This window comes from Diadema antillarum, unplaced genomic scaffold, assembly GCF_040938485.1.
Source record: "Diadema antillarum isolate AM-2024a unplaced genomic scaffold, OU_Dant_1.0 seq00002059_RagTag, whole genome shotgun sequence".
Classification (NCBI taxonomy): domain Eukaryota; kingdom Metazoa; phylum Echinodermata; class Echinoidea; order Diadematoida; family Diadematidae; genus Diadema; species Diadema antillarum.
The window spans coordinates 22493-37472 of record NW_027272706.1 but is presented as its reverse complement, the minus strand read 5'-3'; the positions used below and the strand labels follow the sequence as shown (position 1 = coordinate 37472).

At 37.5% G+C, this 14980-nt stretch overlaps 1 protein-coding gene across 1 annotated transcript in view; it reads right to left on the bottom strand.

Annotated features, from left to right (window-relative positions):
- Positions 1-4379: 4379 nt before the first annotated feature.
- LOC139713765 (uncharacterized) overlaps positions 4380-14980 on the bottom strand; it is a gene marked incomplete at its 5' end in the record, with an annotated part of 32613 nt that continues 22012 nt past the window's right edge. Inside the window, 6 exons of the mRNA XM_071625467.1 lie at positions 4380-4504; positions 4777-4896; positions 6186-6334; positions 9775-9910; positions 10950-11036; positions 13801-13878. Coding sequence (XP_071481568.1) covers positions 4433-4504; positions 4777-4896; positions 6186-6334; positions 9775-9910; positions 10950-11036; positions 13801-13878 — 642 coding nt within the window. The remainder of the gene's footprint in view (positions 4505-4776; positions 4897-6185; positions 6335-9774; positions 9911-10949; positions 11037-13800; positions 13879-14980) is intronic.

Genomic DNA, 14980 nt, shown 5'->3' with positions numbered 1-14980 from the left:
ATGTCCCGTCGAAAATGGGAGAGTTGGAGTCTCTACGAACACGGTTATAACGAAATTCCGGTTACAATGAAGTAAAAATTTCCTTGTATTTTTATTGTTTATTCATTCAGTAATAAAAAAATTTCGATATAACGAAAGAAAACTGCCGGTCCCAATGATTTCACTAAAATGGGAGTCCACTGTATCCAGTAATGTTTGCAAGCTGGATTTTAAGTACAATTGTATATTGCAATGTATTGAAATTCTTTGAGTAAAAACAGGATCATTAAAAAGCTTGAAACATGTTCCTCATGGAGAATATATCCACATTTTCAACTACCTTTTCACATAAAAGCTAACATGATAAAATGGCTGTCATTAAATTAAGAACAAAACAATAGAGACAAATTCGTTCTGCTTGAAGGAAAAAAGTATTTTAAAAAAATGGTACAAATGGTACAAAAATACAGTAAACAGTATGTGCAACTGCACTCAGTAGGAATTCAGAATGCAATACAGTGGACTCCTGTTTTAACAAAGTCCTAAGGACTGGCAGTTTTCTTTTGTTCTATCGAAATTTTGTTATAACCGAACAAATATACAATAGGAAACAAAGAGGTGGTAATGTTGCGGCCTGAATTTTTACTTCATTGAAACCGGAATTTCGCTATAACCGTGTTCGTTATAACGTGAGTGCACTGTACAATGTACATGTGATTTTTTTTATAAAGTTTTCTTTGTACAGTGGACTCCCGTTATAACGAAATCCTCGGGACCGGCAGTTTTCTTTCGTCACATCGGAATTTCGTTATAACCGAACAAATAAACGATAGAAATAAATAGAGTGGATGACATTGCAGCCCAAATTTTTACTCCATTATAACCGGAATTTCGTTATAACCGTGTTCGTTAAAACGGGAGTGCACTGTATGATCAATTTAAATGTCTAAAATACTGAACTTTCTATCACATACAGGTGTGCTACAATACTCTCTTCTTGGTATGTGCACATGGTCAAAAAGGCATATTGTAGACATAATCTTATGAACTGGAACAAGATCGAGATACGGTGTACGTAGTTGTCATGACCGCTTTCAAGATTTAGTGTCTAGTGACTGTATACACAGAATACACATGCATGTACAACTTTTTCTTAATTTATGACACAAAGATGCTTTTAAAATGAATCTCTGTATAAAGAAGTTTTCAAGGGTAAACAGATACATTTTTATGTGTGTTTTTGCAGTGCCATCAAGTGTGTGTGGGAGGCACAATTTGGGATGTCTACTATAGTGGATTTCCGATATAACAAAGTCCTTGGGACCGGCAGTTTTCTTTCGTTATATCAAAATTTCCTCATAACCGAACAAATAAACAATGAAAATACATAGAGTGGATAATCCTGCAGCCTGAATTTTTACTTCATTGTAACCTGAATTTTGTTAAAACCGTGTTTGCTATAACGCGAGCGCACTGTACATTGTCATCACAGGATTTTTCATGTTCATTTCTAAACATCTCTCATCTGCCTCTCTCTTTTTTTATGACTTTGTGTCCTTGTTCATTCTAAATGAAGACACCTGTGAAAAAGTATGCAGTTGTATGCTAATCTTTTGATAATTTATTGTCAAAATAATGTATCAAATGCAATTGTCCAAGGTAAATAAATGTATAAAATGTTTAAAAATAAAACAGGCAATGTGTGACAATTTGTGACTAAATCAATTTGTAAGCATGGATAGATATGTTGACAATATCATAATTAGTGTAAATTCCAAGCCAAACAATATGTTGTTATTACAGTCATATAATTACTGCTCTACTAATTTTAGTGTGGCAGCTTTTACGGTGAGGCTGAAACAGTCACAATAATACACATAATAAACACTGCTTGCTCGGATCTGGTAGACATTTCTCCTATGCAATCATATACTTTACAGGCAAATCCCATTACAACATGGTACATTGTAACCTTAGCAACATCACAGACAAGTACAAGCTGTTTGGTTTGGGACCAACATTTTTCCTTGCTACATCCCTACACATTATTCTTTGTTCTTTGTGTTTTTTGGCCCAAAATTTATCTCTTATTTGAGGAAACCTATTTCCCAGAAGTTCATTTGTAAAGACTAGAGGAGACCCACCAATTTACTTCATTTGATGTGGAACTTTTCCTCCAACCTCACTACATGTATAACGGGATTCTCCAAAATCTGCACACAAATCTTACATCAGAGACTCCATACGAAATATAGTTTGATGGCAGGAACCAGGGCAGTGTGGTGGAATATTGGACTTTGGACGGTACAGCTGCAGTGCCTTATCAGAAGGCCATCATTTGAATTATGTCTCCAAACGCTGCATTGAGCCTACAATAACTCAGACAGCCTTCATAGGGTCAATCCTACCTTAGCATCACCTGACTATACAAACCGTCACCCTGTTAAGGCCACATGTATCTCGTATTGTATTTTGTTTCCCTTCAGAGCACATGACGTTAAAAAAGAACCTTATTTCCAAAGACCATTTGCTTAAGGATACGGACAATATGTAGAGGTTGTCAGCATTGACAGATTTTCCTCTTATACACTTGACAGTTTATATGTTATATCGAGAAACACATAAAAATGCATATGTGGGACTACATACCATACATGTTTCATTCCATTCCTTTATTGCTTCCTCATGCTGTTTTACATATTGACCACGATGTAATGTTATTAGTTGAACACAATGACAATGAATGTACAAATGATTGCTTTTTGGTTGTACTTTCACTCTCAAATACATGTATGTGTTCAACCACTAAATTGTGTGCTTAGGCTTAGCAAACTACGTAGTGACATTAGCAAACTGGGGGAATAAATTAAAGTGGGTGTGAGAAGAGGGTAACAGAGCTAATAGAAAAATGAAGAGGGTGATACAAAGACATTTTGGGTAAAATTTTGAAGAAATATTCGCTTTTATATGACAGCAATAGTGGTGTTTTTCATTTTGTCCTACATCTCCTCAATATATGAGGTAAACACCACTGAAAAAAATAATAGATGCAAGTTTATTTGGGACCTGCGATGCTAGTAAGAGCTCACTGTACCTCATACCGGATCTAGTGAGTTTTGCCTCCATCACTTTTTTTTTTTGTCTCCCTGAGGTGATCTTTAAACAAAGGGTTTCACAGAATCCTCCAACCCTACAATACAGGTGAATCATGTTACAATCTATGAGACGCTTAAGAAGCAAGGTACACGTTTGGTGAAAATTTAAATAAAATGCATGGTCTTCACTTGTCTCACCAAATATCACTTCCATGGTAACCTTAACTACAGCTTTCAATGTCTCTCTGCCATATATACTTAACTTCTGAGTTCTTTTATATGGCACAAAGAAAAATTTGAGAACTTTATTGCATTAAAATGATGTAATACTGTAAAAGTGGATATTTTTGTGGCATGGAAATGTTCATGCATTTCATGCAACCAGAAACTAGCGCAAAAATAAAAGAACATGAACATTTTTGCTTGTTAAAAATGTACCACTAGGTAACGCCTTGATTCCACAGAATTAAAAATATGTGAAATTCACCTTACCAGTACTCGGCAGAGCAAGAAAAATTAGTCACACAGAAACATCCACTTTTACAGTACCACATGTACAGCAATATGATCTAAAAAGCATCAATCCATGCACTGATAGATACACACTGTATTTTTAATCCACACGTAATACCTGACTTTCATCTTGTTACAGATTAATGAACGTTTTTCCACAAAGAGAACGTCATACTCAATCTGTCGTTTGTCTGCCATTAGTGTCACATCACAATGACTAATGGTATATCCCAACAATCATTTACTGGCATGTAATAATGGATGACATAACATAATGTCCATACACTAGGATTTGTGAAATAAATACATGTATCAAGTCACCATAGTCACTGCCTCAAACACTGGTGAAAATCTTGAAGAATGCACAAAAATTATAATTTTTGCAAATGAGCACCAATTTCTCAGGGAATCTCATTCAAACCAACTTCAACCTTCATATTGTGATTTCCTCAGAGGATTAAAGAAAACCTTAGTGAATGGCGTGGACCCATGAAGGCACAGCTGAGAATCTACCTCATTGTATCTGTGCTCAGCTAATTAAGGGTCATGTGAGCCGAGGTCAAGGAAAACAACCTGTCATCCTTATTAAACAGTTTTCACCATCTCATACAAGAGTAATCAGTCTACTTCAACCTACCAAGGTGATTGAGATTAATGGAGAACACTCGGTTATTTGATCAGATGTCATTTCCATCTAGCATTCAAACAAGGCCAAGATGTGACAGACAAGATGAATGACTTGGGTGGAGACAGTGCCTTGGGAAGATAATGTCCTGGGAGATCCATCGCCATGGAGATCCATCGCCATGGAGATCCATCACCATGGAGATCAATCCTCACATCTTTCATGTGTCTTTGCCAGGTGTGATATGAATGCCATAGCTGCTGTACGTGATTGACTTGAAGTACTTGAAAATCTATACATAACAGGGTGAGAAAACAAATATAACATCAAAGTCAACTAAATTACTTCGTTACATGGACAGCATACCCTCCAACAAACTTCACTGAGTGGTCTGTCGGCAACAAAATACAGTATATGGCTATTTGCCCACATATTCAACATAATGATAAAAAATATCTTACCCAGTGCATAGTCACAAAGTACTCTGCAGAAATAGATGTGTTTAGTTAAGGGTAAGCTGACAAAACATACTTAGGGTGGTAAGATGAAAGAAGCCAAACTCACTTTGATATCTTTGTCCTCAGAGCCAGTAAACAGGAGACCATTACGGAGAGCAATGGCATTGACGCTACCCTGGTGTCTGGACAGGACTTGTAGACTTAGGAAGTTCTCCAGATTGAAAATCTATTGGTAGAGAGGTCATAGGTCATAGGTCACCATTCATCATGTATGGTAAAACCGACATTTTCAAATCAAATTCTTGCCATATTACATACTTGTGTCCGCATATTAAAAGAGAAGAATTCACTTTCAATATTATTTTTGGCTGTGTTCTTGGGTTTAAAGGGCAATTCACACATAAATACTGGTAGAGCACATCAGTGAAGTTTAAAGACAATTAAACAATTTGTTAAAAAGTTATGAATTTTTAAAGTTTTGATGTCACTAGATAAGAAGACTACAAAAGTTTGTGGTGTCACATTAGGAAAACCAAATAAAGAAAATAAAAAGAGAATTCCACAAGATCTCACTTTTCATAAAAACTTCACACTCCTTAAACCTGTTGCTGGCATGTCTTAATGGTAATGCTATTCCTTCTAAAAGACCCAAGTCAAGTGCTCTTTTATTAAGCTAGAAAAATGAAAATGTGTTGAATTCTCATATCCCCTTTTCATTTTTAAGAGCTGAATTGTAAATGTATAATGTACAGTATGCCTTGTGTAAGTCTCCTTAAATTAGTGTGGAGAAATCTGTTGAATTATGCATGTGCTGACCAATAAGTCGACAAAATGGAGTTGAAAGGGGCGTCAGCTTTTAAGTCTGTTGATATTTAAAACTGCCAGAATCTACAAAATTACCCCATGAAGGCCACTATCTCACAAATTCTTTACAAAAGTGTGCATTGCCAAACTGATTCACACATGCATCAAAATAATAAATTGAGTGCAATAAAGTAATTTCTTTATCTCCATTACAACAGAACTTACAAACTGAACTCTGCCCAAGATGTTTGGTGTCTCTAGCTTCTAAATTCAAATCATATGACAGCATCTTCCATGCTTCTATAAATTTGAGTAATTTCTAGTCACTTGGATCTCTCACCTCACGTCAATTACATATGTAAGAAGTCATATGGATGTCTTATTCACATGCAGGTGAATAAACACAATTTCTGTGTCTCTGTTTTCAGAACAGAAAACAAAGACAATCATAAACTTTATACAAAATGCTTTGTCCAGAATTGGTGAACACTAATACTTATCAAAGAAAATCACTGTCAATATAGCCTTTCTAGGTAAATGTGAAAGCTAAGGCTAGTGACTGAGAAATAGAATGGTAGTGCAACACTACTGAACAAAATTGTTTGACTATTGCCACTTCACCTCACAAAGAGGTACTTTCCAATGTGTATCAAAACAAATTATTTTTTTATCTACTGTTCCCTGTCCTGAGATTGTTTAGTTGGTGAATACCATGGCTGTGTTGTCGTATGCTCCACTGATTACAAACTGGCCATCAGGGCTTACAGCAAGGGATGTTATAACACCTATTTGACCTCCAAGTTCCTTGACATGAACGAATGTCTCTAGGTCCAGAACCTGTAATTTCTGGCTGTAGGTCCCTGCATGGTTTGGGATAATGGAGGAAAGACATGCAAGGAGAGGGAGGAGGTTCACACCATCTACTCACTACTTACAGGTGAAAGACAGCTGAATCATGCCATGCCATTCTGTTTTCTCACTCCATCAAGCCTTGCTAACAGTGTACTACTATTCATAATTTGGTTTAAATTCATTACGTTTGATGAATAAAGATAGGTAATGATGTTATTCTGGGGTTTTGTGCTGAAAGGCTAGCTACCTTCCAGAGAGTTTGCAAAGGCAATCATCCGAAATAATTCTCCAGTGCCTTAGCACTTAAGATTAGTTCTTTGAAGGAGTACTACAGAAATAACAGAAAGGCACTTTGACTAGAATGACAGCTTTGGCCATGTAGGAGTGAAACAACATTAAGCAAGGCAATCATCACTTTATACAAATGTAAATAAAGATTAAAAAATTAAATTCATGGAATGAACAACTGAAAAGAAATAATAAGTGCAAGATATTTGTACAAAGCTGTAAATCACTTATATGGGGGTAAAAGTGCAATTTCTTGATTTCATTTCTTGTCAAGTTGTATATGAAATTTCTGATAAATGCACAAAATGAAATCATAATATCCCAACACCTTTTAAACACAGATAGCTACATGCAAGAATGTTTGAGGTGATGAAAGGATTCTCATTTCCAGGCCTTTTACAGGGACATCAGATGTCCACGGGGTACCCCTACAAAGCAACCTCTTACCAAACATCAGAAAATAGGTGATTCATATCCAACATGTCAATTAATGATTCAAACGAAATCCTGTCTTGTGCACAGCTCCGATTTAATGCAAGTATAAAACTCATTTTTTACTATGTCCCTCAAACTCTAGCAGAGTATTGATGCACTGAGGTGATTTATGGTGGGGCAAAGAAAGTTACAGGATGGCATACCAAACTTTAAAGGCTATTCCACTTCATAACAAAACCAGGTGAAAAGCATGAATAGAAAACTGGCAATCTAAATTGAAAAACAAAAGTAATTTTTTGTGTTTTTTTTTGTTTTTATAAATAAAAAATAACCAGATTTGAAATAAAACAGAAACCTTTGTCCCATGTTAAAGAGACAAACAAAGAATGCATGCATGATTTAAATTGACAATGGCTTGATTATTTTTGGCTACAGCAAGCCAGCAGTGAGAAAAGAATTTCTAAAATGAAGACAGTAGATTACCAACAGTTGTATCCAAATTTAAACAAAGTCAAACGGGACTGATGCAAGAATTAAGATTGGCACTGGGAATTTTCAGCATTACTGATGATGAGAGGTCATCTGCATGAAGTTCGAAATGAATGATTACAACATAAAATAAATTTGTGTATCTGATGTCACCATTAGGAATGAAAGTCATGAATTTTCTGCCCATCTTGCAGATACAAACTGCAAAGTGTCAGATGTAATGTAAAATAGTCAATCTGAGTGCATATCATGCAAATTTTTTATGATAAAATTCTTCTGTTTAAGGTTGCAGCTTTGGAAGTGAGCAATTTTCAGCTTTTCTTTTTTCTGCACTTATTTTTCTTTTCAGACAGTCCATCACAACAAATCTCTTCCACCATTTTGATTTACCCTCGTTTTGCCGTCATAGCAACAAGTGACTGCAAACTGGCCAGCGGGACTGGTGCGAATGCCATTAACAATCCCGATGTGCCCAGTTAGTGTCTGCGCATGTGCAAAAGAGTCAGCTTCAAACACCTGAACATTTTGATTGTATGTACCTGTGTGAGAGCAGGGCGAAAGCAAGATAGGCCATTTTCAAAAAAGTGTGTACAAAGAGCATCAACCATGATTTCTAAAGCTTTCTTTTCTATCTCTATCCCCCCTTCAAATAGTAATTACTGCCACAGAAATTCATGTGGGGAAAATAAGTTCATATTTCCCCGATTCAATATTTACTTATATCTTTCATAAAACTGGTCATGTAGGTATAACACAGTTCACATTTAACAAGAAAAAGTCAAGGGAGTCAACATTCATTTGTTGTTGTTGTTGTGGCTAAAATCTTTATATTTCTCCACAGCTAAATTCATAATTTGTTGGCTTTTTTTTATGCAAATCTAATTTTATCCTGAAAGTAGTGGACAGCAAAGAAATACCATCTTGATTGATTTGTCTTTCACAACCATACTTTGAACAAACACAGCCTGGAGGTATAAGACATGAAACAAAGTCAACACCCACTTTAATAATCTGCAATGCAGAAAGTGACATTGGCAGGGATGGTAATAGTTGGAATTTAAAGAACAAAGACAGGTAGTGTGCATGTAACAGCATGTTAGTAAGGTTACAATGCTTTAAGTGAAACAGATATAAGGAAATGTTTGCATTAGTAGTGAAGGGCAAGGAAATAGATAAAATGCAATAAACTAATTCAAGTCTTCAGAATCTTTTACATTAATTTTCAAAATTCTCAGGCTCAAAGAAATATTTCATGAACAGAACATCTTGAATATATGGTGAATACAATGCAATTGTCCATCAAAGTTTATATCTTTGTAAGAGCATAATTAACTCCAGTATCTCACTGACCTACATCAGTTGTCTTAACAATACTGATTCTTGTTAGTTTCAGCTACATACTCCCAAATTTAAAGAGAGGGAGAGAGAGGGGAAAATAGTATTAACCAAAAAACTTCACCCTTACAAAAAATATGAACCCAAAAAAAAGGTTAAAGAAAAAAACAAGGCTCTGAATAAAAATGTGGCTGATTCACAGTTTGTCCCAAAAATGTTGAACTTCTTAGGAGGTGGTACATCATACAGGAGAATCACTGGCTACCTGATTATTTGCTACAACTGGAAAACATGATAACAATACAATCCAGAGAGGGGGTTGGAAGTATGTCATCAATGAATGTGTGTAGATTACTCAGTGGAGGCATGATGTAAAACAAACGGTGAGGGGATTTCTGAGGTGTAAGTGAAGCCATATTATAGATGACCGATATTTACTGCATGAGAAGTAACAAGACACATGTTCATTCACTAAGGATAACAGATTTCAGAAAGAATTGATTCTTGTAAGATAGTGAAGGTGTTCATTTTTAGCCTTGAATGAATTAACAGATAGGCAATTTGTTGCTCTAGTCTCAGATGTTTTGTAGTACACCAAGTAGTTAAGAATCTTACTATGCAGAACTTGCACACTTTGGGAGTAACTTCACATGAATATGAATAAAAACTTCATATATCATCAACTTTCATAGCCATTACTTGGTAGTGTACAACAGGTGATAGAGCTTCTCAATAAAATACAATGTAGGTAAACTCAGAAATATTTTCCATTTCATTGCCGTGTTTGGGTCAATTAACTTCCAATTTTAGTTAGGAGCTCGCCAGCATAGAAAAGAAACTTCACTACATTCTACATAGGTGTAAATGCTGTGGTGATGCTGAATGTTTAGTGGTAACTTACCAAGGAGGAGGTATTGAGGGGTGATAGCAATGGAGTAAATGGTCCCATAGGTGTGGTCAAGTTTCCTTTTCAGAGCAAATGGAGGTTTGATGTCCCACACACTGAGAGAATTGTGGGAGCCACTATACAATCTCTCCTGCCAATCAGACAAGTAATATTTCACAGTGTGAGTCATTGCATTTTTTTACAAATAGAAAATATTGCAGACAATTACAACAACCCCCCAAAGAAAAACAAAAACAAAAAAACAAAAACAAAAACAAAAAATCAGCTACAGAGACTCCTGACAACGGATTGTCAACCTTTCCAATTCTAAGGCACGGGAAGCACTTTATTTAAAGGGAAGATAAACCCCAAGAGCAATGTGGATTGAGTGAAAGCAGCAACATTAGTAGAACACATCAGTGAAAGTTTGAAGAAAATCGGACAATCGATGCAAAAGTTATGAATTTTTAAAGTTTTGGTGTTGGAACCGCTGGATGAGGAGACTACTAGAGGTTATGACGTATGAGTGGACAACAATACCAAGAAAATATAAAGAAAATACTACAAAAATCCATTTTTCATGAAAATTACAAATTCCATCAACTTGATATTGACATATGTTATGGGTAGCAATTATTCCCCCTGCTTTCTGAAAGCGGTTGGTCCATTGCTCTTTCATAATTCTAGAAAAGTGAATTTTTGTTGAATTTCCTTTATATTTTCTTTGTATTGTTGTCCACTCATACGTCATATCCTCTAGTAGTCTCCTCATCCAGCGGTTCCAACACCAAAACTTTAAAAATTCATAACTTTTGCATCGATTGTCCGATTTTCCTCAAACTTTCACTGATGTGTTCTACTAATGCTGCTGCTTTCACTCAATCCACATTGCTCTTGGGGTTTACCTTCCCTTTAACTATTTAGATAACTCAAATCATAGAAAAATTGCCCACTGATTTAAAGATTCCTGATGGTTCAATGTGAGGAACTACATGTATTTCAAACATAATATACTGTATGTAAAGATACTTTTATCTGCAAAGGACTCTAATTTGTCATATAACAATCTGTCATTAAGCATCTTATTAGCCCTTTCTTAGTAGACAGGAGTAATATGAAGAGCAAATACCAACAAGATATGGAGGAAAAGGAGTAAAGAAGTGAACCAAGGGAAGACGTAGCGTTAATACCATCTTGGAGTCAACTGCCAGAGCTCGGACCCAGTCATGTAGGCCAGTAATGGTGTGGACTAGATCGAGACTATCAGCTAACCAGACCTAGGGAGAAACCATGGATGACATGAGTGATTCTCTCAGGGCCACAAACACTATTCATACTGTGTACAAACCTGTCAAAGAGGGTCATTAAAGGGGAATACTATAGAAATAGAATTATATATGAAGTCAAAGAGTAGGACACATAGAACAATTTGTCGTTTACATCGTTTAAAATGGTCTTTTTGAAGTGGAGTTAGAGGATATTGAAAATTTACACCTGTCACCCCCCTGAAATCTAGGTCACAGTGTAAATTTCGAGGCTTTGCTGATGACGTCATGGGATGAAAGGAATCGTGCAAGGTCTCGAGCGCCGCAGGCCCCCGCGCGCATAATGCATGCATTGTATCATACAAGTTGTTGTAAGTTTTGGAAGTTTGTTTTTCGATAATGCACGACATCGTACGTTAAGGCCATGCAGTGATGATCAGGATGACTTCTTGGTGGAATTTGAATGTGGGAGCAATGATGAACTGAGTGATACAGTACACACTAGTGATGATAACGATGATGAAACTAGTGGTGAAGTTGGAGAGATAGATGTTGCTGACGAGCCGCACGGTGGTACGGCGGGGCGCAGGAGGGAGACGCTACGGGCGAGCTAGTGGGGAAGGCCCAGGGCGGTCCGGTTGAAGCGGACGGACTTAGTGGAGATTGGCAGTACGACTGTACGAGCCCTTGCCACACGGCAGGCCAGGGGACAATGTTGGTGACGCAGGACCAATGCCAGGTAGACTTCAAAATTTATATGGGTAAGAGTTTTTTTTTATATTCTGAACTGAAAATGAACCGAGCTTAGTGCTGACGTGATCTCGTACTTCAGAGCAGCAGTAGACCTAATTGAACACAGCCCAGTCGCTGTAAGTAGCGCAGCGTCTGGTCGGGCTACGTATTTATCTTATCACATCACACTCACTCCTAACTATACACAGCCCAGTCGCTGTACGTAGGTACGTCGCGACAGGTATTTGCACAGCGTACTTACAACGTCTGGTCGGGCTAGAAACTCACTCCGTACTCCCGTTCACAGCTCATCAGCATTCTGTCTAGCTAGAGCTACATTGTAGGCATCCTCACAAATTCACTGCACGATCCATTCATTACTTCACCGAGTCCATCAAAGTCTTATCACTATCGATGAAAATCGCAGTGCTCTGTATCGTTTATTTTATCACCAGATAGGCCGGCCGGCCTAGTCAAGACTTCAACTAGCCAATGCCCGCGCATTGATTGCGTGGTATCTAGTATTAGCGATCCACGTACGCCGAATGTTTGGCGAGTTATTTTTTCTATTATTTTCGCCAATTTCACGAACCTGGTGCTTTTTGCGAATTTAAAAACACTAGAAAATATTAACTCTCTTTCCGTATATATTTCCCCCTTCCGTAGTGTACTCCACAACCACGAATTTAAGCACTCGCGAAATTATTAGCAAGTCCCGATTCGCGAAAAAATAGACTCGCGAAATACATGTACACTGTATATGGCGTACACAGCTGTAATACAGTGACTACCGAGGAACTGCTCATATAATACATTGTACGTACCAAAGAGGTACGCGGAGGCTACTGCACTGCGACATACGCGGCCGGTGATGGGCGCATGCATGTGACTGATCGACTACGAAGCACCATCGTACAGGCACTAGGCCTGACAACTTCTGTATTCGTGGCCTAAATAGCACGTAACAGACTCTATTTAAACAAGGAAATGTGTGATTTCACAGGAGACTTGAAGTAGAAAACAATTTTATTTCATTTTTTGTGACATTCTGATAAAAAATGTCTTGGGATTTCGGGGTATGAGCCTCGACATCACGCTCTCATCGAGAGCATACATAGGTAAGCTTAGGCTGTTGTGTGATACTTCCGGGTTTCCCTTTCATCCCATGACGTCATGGACACGCCCCCAAAATAACCACGGATCTTCCGATTGAGCATGATTCAGGATACAATTTTTCTAAGTAGCCGTTCTCCAAAACGCAATTTTCTAAATGGATGAATTAAAGGCCGCTGTGTTTAACATGCTCTATTCTTGAAATGGGGGAATAATCCAACAAAATATGCATTTTCTTTAGTATTCTGCTTTAATATCATTAGATATGGAGGTATCCATATAGGATTTATTTTTCTGTTTAACTGACGAATGCTAGATATTCATAACAAGGCTCTCATAGAAGATCATTCATGCCCTAAACTTTCCAATATGCTTGCAGTAATTTTCTCACATGTGTAAAATTATTCTGATTAGCCAAAACAGTACATGTAAGTTCCATGAACATTAGCATTACCAGTAATGACTAGCTAATTCAGACTGCATACTGGGGTCAAGTGGGACATGTTGCATTGACATGAAATCAGCACATATAAGGCGCGGTCAGACTGGCCAAAGATCGAGAAGTTTAAGATCGCGAAGTTTGGACCATTGGTACACACACAAGAAAGAGTGCACCGTCCAAAGGCTAGTGATTGTGACGTAACAATCCACATCTGTACATGACAATGGCCTCGCGCTTCGGAGACACCACCTGCAAACAGATCAAAAAGTTTCGCGGGAAGTTTTGCAAGAAGTTTGCGGTCACACTGGCAAAACTTCGAGATCTTAAAGATCACGATCTTAAACTTCTCGATCTTTTGCCAGTCTGACCGCGCCTTTAGATATATTTACAACTTTGTAAAATCACTTATCCACAGAAATTACAGTAAGAATGCAATACTTCCAATCAGATATTAATTGCAGTGAAGACAATTATTTCAAATGTGGTTACTTTGATGGATGCTTGTGATGATGAAAAGATGTAATCTCCAGCTTGCAGTAGGGCACAAACAGGTTTGCCATGGGCATCCTGTCAACAAATGAACAAAAGATGGATAGAAAATTAACAAAACTTGATGTGATAATTTAGCATAATATGTAATGCATCACAAATTACTTACTTTCCATGACAGGGACATTCAAACACTGCTAAAAGAAACATAAGACTATAATATTGTAACGTAACCGTAAGTATCTTCTAGTTTCTCTCTCTCTCAACAGTCAGTAGACAGTATCTTATATACGATGTATTCTATGTAGGCTCTACGGTCACGGCCTTTACGTTAAAAATCACGCCAACACACCACGCCACATCATATTCGCAGAATTGATCACACTAAATCACGCGAATCATAACGAGTTCATGAAGATAAAGAACTTTATTACCGTATAATGACGATCCAGTCGACACAAAGTGGGTGTGAAGCCGACGCCTAGCACCTAACACCTAAACACGTAACCCTATGGTAACTCGTAGGTGACGATTAGTCTGCCGGAGAGAATTCAGACAGCACGTCCGTCCGCTGTAGTGAACGCTCAGCAACTCTCCCCAACTACGCGGACGCGCTCGCAGATATACCCATAGCATAGCATACTACGAGCGCTAAGCGCGTCCGCCCTTTACACATGTACTATAATTAGTTGCCGAGCGCGCACGCCCTTCCAATACACGTACACGTAAGCTATATACACAACATACTTGTACGCAATCTACTTAATCGTCATTTCATTACATTGCCCCTCCCTTAGAATAGTCAGTCCCTTGACTATCTATCCTATGGCTTGTTTGAATAATAAAACGACCAACTCCGGACATCAATTTTTTTTTTCTTCCAGGCAATTAGCCTAGCAGCCTCTTCTCTTATATTCTTGTAATCATGCCAGACAATTAAGTACATATGAATATGTTACAAAAACAAATTCTCTCCTTCAAGGAATTACTGAATACACGTATTTACACAAACTAGTGTTTAAACATTTCAAACGTTATATGAACACTCCTCTGCTAACAAGGCACTTGCTACCAGCATGTATCGGGTTTCAGCCCCTCAAAAAGCAAAATTGATGAGGTATTAAAATGTTTCACTGTTCCGTATCACTAGTCCTCCGAATAAGCATCATTGTTAGAACGC